The sequence below is a fragment of the Vanellus vanellus genome, assembly GCF_965231255.1.
Source record: "Vanellus vanellus genome assembly, chromosome: 19".
NCBI classification, from domain to species: domain Eukaryota; kingdom Metazoa; phylum Chordata; class Aves; order Charadriiformes; family Charadriidae; genus Vanellus; species Vanellus vanellus.
In genome coordinates this window covers 9,030,870-9,044,966 of record NC_138924.1, presented here as the reverse complement: position 1 = coordinate 9,044,966, position 14,097 = coordinate 9,030,870, and the positions used below count along the sequence as shown (strand labels likewise).

The 14,097-nt window shown below is 47.6% G+C and overlaps 1 protein-coding gene across 1 annotated transcript in view; it reads right to left on the bottom strand.

Moving 5' to 3' along the window:
• VPS53 (VPS53 subunit of GARP complex) overlaps positions 1-14,097 on the bottom strand; it is a gene marked incomplete at its 5' end in the record, with an annotated part of 70,246 nt that overhangs the window by 25,135 nt on the left and 31,014 nt on the right. Inside the window, 6 exons of the mRNA XM_082493082.1 lie at positions 22-104; positions 1,057-1,204; positions 2,680-2,922; positions 7,987-8,081; positions 11,521-11,622; positions 13,181-13,322. Coding sequence (XP_082349208.1) covers positions 22-104; positions 1,057-1,204; positions 2,680-2,922; positions 7,987-8,081; positions 11,521-11,622; positions 13,181-13,322 — 813 coding nt within the window. The remainder of the gene's footprint in view (positions 1-21; positions 105-1,056; positions 1,205-2,679; positions 2,923-7,986; positions 8,082-11,520; positions 11,623-13,180; positions 13,323-14,097) is intronic.

The following is a 14,097-nucleotide window of genomic DNA, read 5'->3' as shown; positions in this document are numbered from 1 at the left end:
GGATGCATCTGCTGAACATACATGCTGAAAGTGTCCATCTCTCCCGTCAGGTTGATTCTCTCCACTAGACTTGCATCCACTTTTTCTTTGAGTTTCTCTTCCAACTGTTAAGAAACAAAAGAAGCAACAGAAAGATCAGATTTCTTACTGGAAACGACCATTCTTGAAAACTCATGTCCTGAAAAAGTCAGTCAGCTTCTTAAAACCTAACCTGTGCCCAGACTATATCCAAAACTCAGCCAGTGAAGAATGGAAGTGTCTCCGTGTTGGACACCCTAGACACGTTGCCAGGATGGCCTACGGTGGCACTGTGTCCTCAAAGAAGTAACCTCCAAGGTCATACGTGCACCTCTAGTGTGGCGCGCTAACGCGCTAGCTTAACACTGCGGCACCTTTCCTGCGAATAAAGACGTTTTCCAACACCCTGTCTGTGCCCAAACCGCAGAGGAGGACTGCCAGTTCTAGTGGCGGAGAGGCCTTGTTATGGCCAAACATCGCAGCTCGTCTACCAGCCCACGGCATTTCCAAAGTACCCGAACGTGAGGAGCACTGCGGCTGCAAAGCCTATCAGCAAAAATACCTTCTCTCCTCACCCCACCTTGACCCAGTATTTCATGCAAGCATTTTCCCAAACCTATTCTGAATTACTGTTTTCCTTGTTTTTATAAAAGGGAGATCGGGAACCACAAAAGTCTTGTTTTTTAAAAAACAAACAAAAAAATTTGATTCCAAATCCAAAACAAATTACGCAACAAGTATAAAGGGATAGCACCCAAAACCGATGCTGCAAAGCAGGATTACAAGCAAATGACTTTTCTCAGGTAGAAACAGCAAAATCAATACTTTTCTTTCTTTGATATACAGATTTAATAACATAGAGCTCAATAATCAACGGGATGCTATGTGGAGCAGACACTACTATGGATATTTTGGGACTTCCGACTCTTCCAGTCTCCACAGCCAGCTGTCCCTGAAGAGGGAGCAGCGCAGCATCTCGCGGCGGATGAGGGGCTGCCGCTGGGTGCCGGCTCAGAGGCGCTGCAGAGGAAAGCTCACCTGCTGGGTGGTCGCCAAGCAATACTCCGCAGTACTCAGGATGCTGCAAATGAGGCAGAGTTCTTCTAAAGTAAACTTGGCCACTTCAGAGCCTTCCTTTTCTTTCAGCAAACTGGTGATGGTGAGCCCACCACTGCTGCTAGTCGTCCTGGAAGAAAAAAAAAAAAAAAGACAAAACCTGTAAGGTTTTCGAGTGTACAGACACACGCGTTGAAAAATTACTACGAGATTTCAATGCCATGAAAAGCCCTTAAAACCACAAAGTCCAATGCCCAGTGCATCACAGGTCAGTGTCATTCTACATCAAACCCACAACTGCTATTTTAGTTGAGGAATAACTTTCAGAAAGACCAACGGAACTTGATACGAAGTCTTCAGGCAAAGGACAACTCACTCATTCACAACGCGGTAGATTAGGATGCAAGTGGAACACAGCTTTCCCCGGCTAACTTCACCTTCACTGCCAGTTACTCAAAATCTAATTAAAGATTACAGAAAAATCTCAGTAACTATCGGGCAGCTTGTCATATTTATCTTCTCAGTGCTAAACAGATGTCAACACACATTTGAAACTTTGGTAATCTGCTTTAAAAACTGATGGTATCAACACAGTAAATTATAGAAGATGCGGCTTCTTTCCACCCTCTTCCAGTGATTAACGGCTGTGTATCAACAGAGAAAGACTCAGAACAGTTTCGAGTCAGGAAATTCCCTACCTCTCAACTCTCTATAATCCAAACCCATTAAAAAAATAGGACAGTGATATTTATCTTGGAGAGCAAAAATGGAGCACACAAAAAAATGCGTATAAAGAATGCTACTGAGGTCTGATGGAGAATGCACATTAAATTTATCTTTCCACTTGTCTGGATGTAACCCTTTCCCCTTCCATCTGTAAAAGATTCTACTGGTTTCAGAAATTCATTCTGCTGCTCCCAGGCTTACAAGGGAAACAAACTGAAGATGGCCAATAGCGTACAAAGTTATCTGTAGTCAAGGCTGGCAATATGTCACGGAGCTCCTTTAGCCGGTACTTACCCACATTGGTGTAAACCCGTAACGATTTCCTTTATTTTCACTGGGTTTACATCTACATATTTTGCTCATACATATATAAAATGTCACAGAGCTGAGGGCGTTACAGGTAAGCACTTTAGCATCACACAAATAAGCCACCTTCGTTATAAATTATTATATATATAATGTTGAGCTAAGGCAGCTAAGAAGCACGGGACAACTTTGTCACCCAAGTGGCAGGGGAAGTGCAATTCCGAAAGCCAGACCTTTCTGAAGGGACCTGGGCTGGCATTTCGAAAGGAACTTCAAGAAACTGTAAATCTGACTGCTAATCAAGGCCAAATATGAAGCTATCCTCCAGGGGCCCTTAAACCAAAACCAGTCCTGTGACTGTCCATCTGGTCTCTTGCTGTTTCCCAGTGCAACAAACCAAACTTTTGAGAAAATCGTGAAGTAAATGCAGTCCCATTGCCGCTACGTGGTTTCTTTGGCAGTGAAACATAAGCGCTCACAAGTATGTATTTATTAATCATCTTTACAAAGCGTCTGCTCCTCACAGGAATGTCTCACCAGACGGTGCTCGGGCATTTGGGAAGCGAAACTCACTTGGGCAGGTTTCCAGACAGAATTTTCCAGGCGTATTCCCGAAGGTACTTCTGGAATATGGTGGTCAGGGCTATCATGGGCTCGCCCGTGCTGAGCTGGGAGCACTGCACCATGCACTTCTTGTAGTACACAAAGAGGTCAGCACAGCTGGGCAGGACGGCTCCTCCTTCGTCCACGTTGGGCTTGGGGGGACCCTGAGCCTTGAAGTCAGCCACAAACCTGTCAATCAGTTCGCCGAGATTTCTGATGGGGGGGAACGATAGAAGGATATATTAGTATGTTGGGGGAGGAAATAGAGGGAAGAGAGAGAATAACACTTCCATCCAGATGCCCCGTCTTGTGACGCCACCAAACACCCTCAGACTTCAGCAGTCGGGTACTCCAGCCCCTTCTTATCTCCACCCCTCTCAGCACAAAGCTCATACAATAACGAGGACTGGGCCGATGAGTAACGGCCTTTTGTACTCGAGAGTTTTAGTGGCAGCTTCAATCTGTTCTCCAGTCGCGTATAAAAGCTCGCAACTCTGCCAGGACCGGGTTCAGCACATCTGATGCAAGTGCATAAAGCTTATGCTCAAGTTTCGTTCCTGGCACCGGCAAGAGTAACAGTCGGGCTTCCCATATCGGCGGCCTCCGGAGCAGACCTCGGGGAATACGGCTTTTAAAGGGGTGTGCTCAAAATGGTGTGCCATTTGCCATTTCTTGGTCCCATTTGGATACCACCTGGTTTCGTACAACTTCTCACATCCTTTAAAGAAGTTTTATTTAGCACGAGCGCAAAGTGCACTTCCTACTTAAACTCTTTCTAAAAGCGCAAAAAGCCCTCCTGTTGTCTCAAGTGATTCATTATAACCTGGTCCTTACTCAAATATTTTGGGTTTTAGGCAACAACACACTTCACTCCACCGTTTCATCACAACAGAAAGGCTTTTCGGCATGGCTGGGGGCCAGAACCATCAATACAGGACCAAAGAAGTCATCTGATCTCGGGGAGTTCCTCTGGTCCAACTCCTCCAGAGACAGCTCATCCGTGTCAGGAACCAAGACCAGCTCTCCCGACACCGGAGCTCAGCTGAGTGGAGGAACCTTTGCCAGGACAACTACAGCAATAAACCTCCTCCCCCGGACACACAAATACACGCAGCCTTCCACAAGGAAGTTTGGCTTTTGAGGAATATATAGATATTTCAGATCACAGCGTGGCACTCCGCTGACCAAAAAGGAGTTGTGAAGTTCATGTATATTATATTCCCGTTTCCTCTATGCTCTTGGCTCCATTTCGCCCACCTCTCCCCTTCCCGCGGCACAGCCTTCACCCCTCCGCTGCTGAGGCTGTAACGGCTGTGCCGTGCCATGAGCCAGGGTACCTAAGTAGAAAGCCAAATCCTCCGATGGAGAACGGGAGAAGAAAGAACCTGAAGTGTAACTCCCACAAGAAACTGAACTATCATTTAAAAAAAGAAAGGAAAAAAAGGCATTACTTTATAGTTAATTTACTACCATTATTTTTTAGCAACAGACTTATTTGAGGGAATTGCAATGCTGTCCATAGAAATGAAAACTCTCCTTTAAAAGCCTGACAAAGAGTTTCAAGTTAAAACGTTCTCCTCAACTTAGGCCAGCTCCCAGGGCAGCCGGCACAACACGGGAGTTCACGCAAAGAGACTGCATTAGGGTCTCGCGGGATGGGTACAGCCTTACCGCCGGCACCGCGGCTGCGACTCTTCTGCACATTCTCACTGACCTCTGCCAACGAAAGGAGGGGAAAAAAACCCGCCACCGATGAAAACTTTTCCCCAGTTTCTGTCCTTTCTTTCTTTTCGTCTTGTGAAAGAGAAAAAACGCTCTGATTCCGGTTTACCAAAGAATTCAAAACGCTGCACGAGTGGCAAAGGTGACCTGGCTCTTCCCTGATAAACTTACAAATTGCCGCACCAAAACAGATGAGCTCCTACCAGGGATGATCCGCCGGGGCAAACTAATCTACAGAAATGTGCCTACAATACCAGGGCTTTAAATCACGAAGTAAGGCTCTTTGGCGTAAGCCAGACTCATAGCCTATCGCAAAGACAAGTAGCCCCTTTTTCATGCTCATTGCTCGCTGCTTGGAGTACTCTACACCGCTCCGATTCCACACACGCACACAGTTCCTCGGCGTTGTTACAAGAACTGTAAAAACATCAGGCTGCTCAACCGATGCGATAAATCTCCACGCTGGCACGAGCAATTGAACACCGAACCAAAGCATTGATTGTGTTCGACCACAGTGAAGCAAAACATACCTCCCCCCGTAGCTGCAGGAGAGCCAAACAGATGGCTGCTGCGGGAGGGCTCACGCGCGCTACGAGCTGCAGCGTTCCTTCGGGTTCTCAAGTAAAGCGGACGTGGCTTGCTCCTTGTCAAAAGTCCCCCTAAACTGAACAGCTGCATTTCCACCTCTGCATCTGCGCTTTGCTCCATCTGGGCAACAAAGCGGAGCTTTCTTAGCATCCACCAGCCACTTTTTTTTTTTTTTTCTCTCTTTTTCATTCTCTCAGTCTCAAGGCGCAGCGAGGAATGTCAACGGCTTTTGTTTCTTTATGCTTACTCCACATGTTCTCCTCTTATCCGAGGCAAAGCGAAATGTATCTACGTTTTCCCGGTCCCCCAAGGTCTTGTCAACTGGGATGCAGGAGCAAATGCAGCTGTCCAAAAGGGCTGGGAGGGAGAGCTGCGCTAGAGCTTCGTGCCTGTTCTGATCCCAACCTGGACACGCTGCCCGACAAAGGCAGGCTATGAGGACTGCTCTTGTTTCAGCATGGGATTGATACAAGCAAAACATCAGGATATTGTGCACTAAGGGAACTAATGTATTATTAGCGCACACCTCAGTTGATGTCAATCAAACCTTCACGTTAAGTCTCAGCTGCCCCCAATACAATACGAAGTCTAACACCACCTGCGTGGTGCGATGGGAGCGCAAAGAATTTGGCAGAAAAAAGCACTGGGGTGAAGAGACACGAAGAAGGCAGGAGAGCTACAGAAAATCAACATTTTCTCTATGTAGACTCTTCAAAGAAGCTTCAAGCAAATTCTCTGGTAGCACAGATGTGGTTTTTCCTAACAGTAGCACATTTATTGGGAGCAAGAACTCTCCAAATCTAACCAAGAGAAAATATGAAACGAAATCTTACAAAGAGAATTTTACTTTGGTCCTTAAATCCTTTCATTCCTATATTCCTCTTCCTTTTTCCTCTCACTCAACCTATTCAGCGATTTTTCTGCATCTCTGGCACTCACGAGAGGAACCAGGCGGCTCCCCAGCAGCATGAGAGAAGAACGCGGCGCTCACTCAGTCTGTTCAGTGATGTGGACAGTCGGTATCTGTTGGGCACCGGGGAAGGGCAATGGCGTTATGACACCCGGACCACTTGTAGGACAGTTTCCATGGATCGGGTATTTTGGAAGCCCCATTGCTCGTGAGGCCACAAACGCACACCACAAAGTGCCGGTTTCCTGAACAATCTGAATGCACACGTGCGTTTTAGCACACTTATCCTCAGCTCTGCACACCCTCAACACTGCAGAGCCGACAGAGCTCTTCCTTTACTCCGTCAGAACGGCTTAGCTCCCACGGGTACGCTCCCGGTGCTCCGACAGACCACAAAGAAGAGCTAAAGACACATATCCCCAAAGGGGCAGAAACGAAATCTCCTTCGCTGTTAAGAAATCTGATATTTACACTGCAGCTACAGGTGGAGAGCAACACCTTTAAAGCTTTTCTTTTGGGTGTCTCCTCTTAAATTGCTACAGATTTTGGCACTTAGTTTCTTTAAATGGGTATGGAAACAATTTTTTCAGGAGAAAAGGTCCAGGCTGCCTTCTGCCATAGACTTAAGGCAATGATGAACAACTGTCACACTACTCTTACTATTCAGAGCCTAAACATACAACTAATTATCTAAGCAACTCCTCATTTTCAGACAGCAGCAACGGATTTCTCAAAAGTTCAATCAAAGGGGTAAGAAAAGAGAAAATCATAAAGGAAAGCAGTTTTTGGCAGGCAGGGGCAGCATGGGGAATACTGTGGCAGTTTTCCTTTGAACTCCTTGCAGCCTGTGGCTATAAAGCTAATATAAAACATTTCAGGATTGTAAAGGAAAAGGGGGGGAAAAAAAGGCAACCGAAAGGGCGAGGAGCGCAGTGGGGTAGAATTACCAAAACGGGGATTAAAATGGCCCCCAGTGGGAAGGGAAGAAAAATTCAAACAAGTTAGTGCTCAGTTGGCGGAGGTCGGGGGGGAAATATCTGTTTCCCTTTGTTATACTGCAGAGCAGAACCTAAACCCAGCATGACAGACCACTGTGCAAGGCTTTATTATTTCTTTTTTAAGCAGAAAAGGTTGGTGGGACATGGGAAGCCTTTTTCAAGGTGGCTATCTTGGAGTCTGGACAAAATCAGGACAACACGACCCTCGAGTTATGCACTCTCTCACGCGTAAGTCCTCGGAAGGCAGAAGGGCACAGACAGATGAGTTACACGAAGCAGTCGCCCCTTTCTCCTTTCCAGCCACTAACCTGCACTAAAGACTGCATCGAACCTTTTCCACCTATCTGCTCTCCCAGCCGGCACTGCAGTTGCTACAGAGATGTTATTTAAATCCTGGTGTGAATCAACGTGCAGAAGAAAGTGCGGCGAGAGCTCTAAAAACTTCTCAGAGCTCTAAGCTGAAAGGTCCTTTCTTTCGAGTTATTTTGCTGCAAGTCAAAGAGGAAGACAAAGAAGGGTTCCGGGGATTAAAGCCCCTGACTACGTCCCGGTCTGTGAGCGGTGATAATGTTATCTTACAGCCAGCTCATCTACAGCTGCTTTCATCTAAGGATCTCAAATAACTTATTTCTATAAAGAAAATCTTGAAATTCCTCTGCCACAAAGCCACATGAGTATTTTACAGAAAAAAGCAAACCTACTATTTGTGGAAGACGTGAGAGGAAAGAAAGGCATATGTCTGCAGTGGGAATTGCAGAGGCAACAGAAGCAATTTCCGAAACGCTAAGCCTCTTCCGTCGAAAGGCAGCGGGCATCACTCCTGCAAGCCTGTGCAATTACAGATGAAACCAACATCCGCAGCCCTCTGAATGCTCATTTTTGCCCGAGCAAAGGCGCTACTTGCTTCTCTCTCGAACCACGAACACGGCTCCTGACGAAATCAGAAAGCAGACTTTCCAGAAATTCATTTTCTGCAGCTTGAGTACAGAATCTAGTACAATCCAGCTGTACTAGGCACTCAAGAGCACACAAACCCAAAAGAGCGCGCTGGTTACTCACTTGTCCTGGGACTCGATATACACGTAAAGGTGAGGCTCGAAGCACTTGGAAACAATGCCGTGAAAAGGATTGTCAGGGACCTTTGGCTTCTTTGGCTGTAAGACAACATTGAGAGAGTTGGTTTCAAACCTGCCCTGTACGATCTAGAAGAAACAGTAATGCAACAGCACAGAAGGATCCAAGTCTTTAGAAATATTACAACGCACAAATTTACTGTCGAATAATCAAAGGCATGAAATCAACAGGATACACAGCGTCAGCGTGTCCAAGTCTTCCCTTGCTCTTACAGAGCTGTTAGTATTCCAAGGAATTATCTTTTCACTCGTGAAATATTCTTCTCCTTAAAGAGAAGACGCTGCATGCTGAGGGATTGCTGTAGAGGAATCTTAATGCAGTTTGTAAATAAAATCTGGCTGCACCCTCCAAACAGCAGGACGACTCCGCTAGTCACCTCTGAAATGAAACGCAGCAGTTATTTGGAAGCAACACTGAAAACTCCCTACGCTTTAGAACATTAAGGATAATAACTCAAAGTTACAGACTTCATCTGGATGAATTTTATTTAGATATACAGAACAGGAGGAGCTGGAATTATACAGGGAACATTACAGGACTGCTTTCACTGTGAAACACGTTTCTGGGGATGCAAAGACTTCTATTTTAAAATCACATTTAGAGCATTAAGCACATTTGCCATTTGGGAGCCATCTGGTTTACGCTCATTTTAGTTTAGTACTGCACTCTATGCAGTGGCCAAGCACATCCCGCTGAAGCCACTGGGACTACTCATACGCTTAAATTTGTGCATGTTTAAGTACCAGCCTGGGCAGGGCCTTTAAGCTCATTTTTGCCCTACAGCTAGATTTTTTAATTTTTTTTTTTTTTTTTTTAACTGACCATTTTTGTTGTTGCTTCCCGGCAAGCTGACGGTATTTCACCGCCTGCAAAGAGGGCTGCAGCGACTCCGGAATGGAATTCTTGTCTCTCTCCGCAAAAAGCCAGGACCAGCTCCCAGCCAATGAAGATATGAATTTTTCCAGCTGAATTTTTTTTTTTTTTTTTTAGCATAAGAAAAGCAAAACAAGAGTGCCTAAAGGACGCACTCTCCTAAATGACAGAGGAGGTGGCACTAAGCCTTTTGCAGAAAGAGCGGAGAATGACAAGGCAAGCACTCCTCAGGAATAATTAAGACTTGAAGACACAATGAATACTAACATATGGCTGCAAACCTAAAGCGAGCGAACGGTTTTATGGAGACCAGACCACCTCCACGAGACCGGCTTCATTAACCTTCTCGCTAAGAGCGTGACTGGAGAATGTAAGTTTTTACAGCTTTGGGAGAGAGCCACGACGCAGCATTCTCCGCCCCGGCCCCTCTGCCAGTGCCTGCCCGTTTCTGCCGGATGCACACGCTCATCGGAGCCGGGAGGAAAACAATAGGTGGTAATTACAGAATCCTTCCAGCCGCCGAGTCTCCAGGATGGCAGCGCCAAGGCAAGGTTGCAGATTCGCGATGTTTACGATTTGCCAGGCTGGAAGAGCCAACTCCCAACGCAGGACTGGCTTTCTGCGTGTGTCTTTGCATCACGCTGCTCCCAGCACGTCTGGTGGAGAGAATACTAAATCTTTTAACAGTAGCAGTGAAGCTGTACTTCTGAGCGTGCAATCCTGTCCAAAAGCTGCAGATGTTTAAGCTATTTCCTCCTTGAGTTTGATGGAAATAATAAAAGGTTACTGTTGTCACAGTAAGGAGGTCTGCAGCTGGCCCAGTTTCCTTTCATTACTATCCAAAGTAAACAGATTAAATCGAACTGCTAGGATCGCTTAAAGAGGTTCTTTTTTAACATGGATTTCCCCCCCCCAAACTCTCGTGCTCCCTCTTACACTCCCAAGTGTCTTGAATTCTCGGGACTCCTGTCTCGGAAGAGCTCTACCCCTCAAAACTCTTCATCTTCAACTCTTCCCTTCCCTTCTCTTCTTCCGCTAGTGACAGCAGAAGATGAGACCTCCGAGGTGAACTCACCAGCACTAACCACCAGCGGTTGGCACTTTGAAACTGAAACTCCGGAGCCTACAGGGCTCCCGTTTTGCAGAGAGGCGCCCGCAGGCGGCTGCCCTCGCGGCAGAGCCCAGCACTGCCTTGTCAGCATTAACCCGGGGTGTACCCAGAAAGAGAGGGCAACCTCGCCGCAACCGGCATGTCAAGGGATAGCGCAATGGACGGCTTCGTACCGGCCTCCACGTGTACAGGGAGCAGAGCGGTTCCTGTCCCAGAAGCACCTGCGCTGCTTTTGGCCAGGGAAGTGCATTCTACTGTTCACCAAAACCAGCCCTAAACAGCTTAAAAAAGCTTTGCAATTTCTCTCTTCTCCTGCCTTCTCGCACTACTGACTTCTCCAAGGATGTCCTCTCAGCCCAGCACTGCCCCTCAGAGCCAATCTTCCCCCCGCCCTTCCAGAGAGCGGAAAGCAAGCTCTTCACAAAAAATACACCACACAGGTGTCTCCCCAAGTTGCCAACTGTCTTCCAGATCACTGATACAGTCTGGCCAATACCAACTGTCCAAGTTGTATTCTAATGGAAAGAGCAAAGCTTTGGTTAATCATTCTCTTTCAGGACTTCTGCTGTGGGCGGAAGGCAGAGGGCTGCCCCGCTCCTGTGAAAATCTGGAGGGGATGCAGCACACCAAACCGTGCTGTCGGAGAGCTGCCAGCCCACAAACTACCCAGGCGAACGGGTCTGAGTAGGTCCTGGGGTCATCCATGAGGACACCACCTGTAAACAGCCCATTTACAGGGCTGTAAACTCACCCCCCAACGAGAAGGTGGCACCTTCCCCAAGCAACTTACAATTGAACGCTTAGAAACCATCTGTCTGGCAAGTAGAAAATACGGGGCTTACAGGCTTTGATATCGGTGCCAATTAAAACAATCGCATTTACTATTCACTCCTTTAATGTTTGCAGAGGGCTTTGGAAACCCGGTGCTTTTACAAGTGGTCAGGCGTTGCCCGCTTTGGAGAGGTAATGGATGGAAAGCACTACAGAGATAAAAATCCCAGAAGTAACATATTTGGAGTGAGAAGTCTAAAACTGACACTTGAGAAAGTTCAATGAGTTGCCTGGTGACTCCAGACCTAGTTTGCTCGGCTGACAAGGCAAAACGGGAATTGCAACTGTTTGCAGTGGGAGCTTCTTCTGGGATGTGAACATCCTACTGTGCTGGTTCCTCTTTCTGCGACAGAACTCCTGTAGTTACATTTGAGCTGTTGCTGCATGGGCTAGAACAGAATCCAACTCGCTCTCACGTGGCACGGTTGTCTCCACACTATTAACTGAAATAAAGATCGCTTTGGTTTCAGTGAAGTGAGCCAGAGCAAACCATGGTCGTACTGGGAGCCTGTATGCTGCACAGAGGATCAAAACTGCGCTAAATTAATTGCTGTGAAAACAAACCTTTCATATCAATGTCATGGGAAAAGAGATTTTGACACAGAGACCGCCTCACTGACAACTGGAGAACTTCAAAGACTTACTTTGTCCGTATCGCTTTTCTCGATCACAATCTCATCTGTCTCTGCCCCAGTTTCATCCTCCAGGAACGGGTTGGTGGAGGGAGGTGGCACTTCTGGCTTCTTCTGTTGAAAAAGAGGAAGCTCCTTAGAGAACAGGCTGTTTTGTCCCCTCCGGCACACAGCTGCATCCATGTTTTGCTTCAAAGCCCTGTATGTAGAGCAATCTGCCCTCTCCAGGCACAGAGGTGACAGCAGAGTCCCCGGCGGTGCCCCTCCATCAAGGTTAGAGCCCGCTCCTTCCTACTACAGGGCTGAAGGCTGGTTCCCTCGCCATGGCTCCACCGGCACGCCGCATCTTCAGCAGCCTCTCACAGCCCGCGCTTCCCGCGCCCGCGCTCACCCGCCCTGCCTCAACCGTCCCTGCAAGGGGCGTTTTGACTAGCGCCGAATTTCCACACACTCCAAAGCGTGTGGTGTCCACCCGGAGGACCCGTGCCAGCAGGCCCCAAAGCTCTGCCGCCGCAGTAGACCCTGCGTGACTGCTCCCACCAGACTGCTTGTCCCCACTGCGCGCTCGCCACACAGCCATTTACAATTATGGCCTTGATTTTGCGTATAAAACAGGTCAGATGATGAGAGCCAACTTGTCATAGCCTCTAGGCAGCTCAGAAAGGGGGACAGAGAGGATTTTCTTCCTCCCCTTCTGTTTTTCTCAGTTACAACAGCTTCGGTGCCTACCTCCTCCAAATGGATAACAACCCAGCGCAGCCAATGCAATGAAAGCTGCAAACTTTGTATGAAATTTGTCAGAGAAATAAAGCCATATTCTTGAGAGATCTAAATTCAGCCAGAAGGAAAACCTTACAGGACTTCCCCTTTTTAATTAGCGGCACCTACTGAGCCACAGCACGTTACAAGCGGGTCCAGCCAGCGTGCCTCGTAGGCTGAATTATCACATCCAAGTAGGCTTCGAGACACCAGCTGGACAGAGATGCCAACCTCAAACCAGTGGCTTCTGAGCCACACACGGCCTTTGTGCTGCCAGGGCACTTGGCTGACAGAGCTCTTGGCTGAGATTTCGGGCAGAAAAAGCACAGAGATGACCCCAGAAATATTCACCGAGCTGTTTCTCTTGCCTCTGCCTTTACAGTCTACCAAATGAGACACGGAGAAGTAGAAGGTACCAATGCCCCTGCAAGTAAGACCAACCCAACAGACAATGTGGGATTGAAAGTTGGTACCATGCGGTGAACATGTGGTAACTAGAAATGAAGAGAAGAAGGGACTTTTAGTCATAACGTGTCATCGACACGCAGAGAACAAACATTATAATGTGGTCACCACGCCATAATTACTTTGTGGTTCTCCACAGCAATGCGGCTTCAGCTGCAAACAGCACAGGGCCCAGGAGAACCAAAAAAGTACACGATCAGCGTACCTTCCTTCCTGTGAGCCCTGTGCCATCCTCTCGACCACACTCCGCAAGATCACGAATCACCTGCCCAATTACAACCCACTAAGGGCAGTCACGCTAAACACTCTAACCTGCCGGCCCAAGAGGTGGCTGCAGGTGACACGTTCTGCAGTCTCCCACAACCGTAGCTATGTGCAAGAGGGAGTCTTCTTTTCTCCCAAAGCAGCTGTGGACTAAAGGATTGCTCCCCCAAGGAAATCCCCTTACCACCGTCCCATCAGCTAGAGTGCAACCTGAGAAGCGTTTAGCCAGAAGTCCTTCAAAGTTGGTTGTCCTCTGAATTGCAAACAAAAGCAGTTTCACCTCAATCTCCTTTGCTCTTGTGCGCATTATCTTAGCAAGCTCTGCCCTGAAAGAGAGAGGGTGAAAACAGAAAAAACAAATGTTCTTTTCTATAAACAGAAAGATCTGAAACCTAAGATTGTAATTCAGTCTATTCCCCAGAGACACTTTCACCATAAAATTCAAGCTAATTCCTAAGATGCTCTCTAACAAACTGCTTTACGGATCATATTTCAAACGTAATCACAGTTTTTGAGAGCTTTGTGGGTAACAGGACCCCATCTCCTAACACCCCAGCGCACCGCTGCAGCCAGGAAAGCCCACAGTATAAACCTTGGCAAGCGCAGCGTCTCTGCCTGGGGCCCCAGAACACAGGCACTGGTGCTACTGGGACTCCAGCTGGCACTTCCCTCTGGTGCCCCATCTCCGGCGGGCAAAGAGCACAGTCTGAGGCAGTCAACCACAGTCAGCTCACGCCATTTCACCTGACCTCTGACATCACTGATTTTTACCTCTGTTATCCCACTCTCTCAACAGTACGTGCGGTTTTAGTGATACTTCTCAGGGTTTTCACTCGCTTTTAATCATAGAATCATAGAACGGTTTGGGTTGGAAGGGACCTTGAAGATCATCCAGTTCCAACCCCGTGCCATGGGCAGGGACACCTCCCCCCAGCCCAGGTTGCTCCCAGCCCCGTCCAACCTGGCCTTGAACGCCTCCAGGGATGGGACAGCCACAGCTTCTCGGGGCAACCTGGGCCAGTCTCACCACCCTCACAGTCAAGACTTTGTTCCTGATATCTAATCTAAATCTCTCTTCTTCCAGTTTGAAGCCATTCCCCC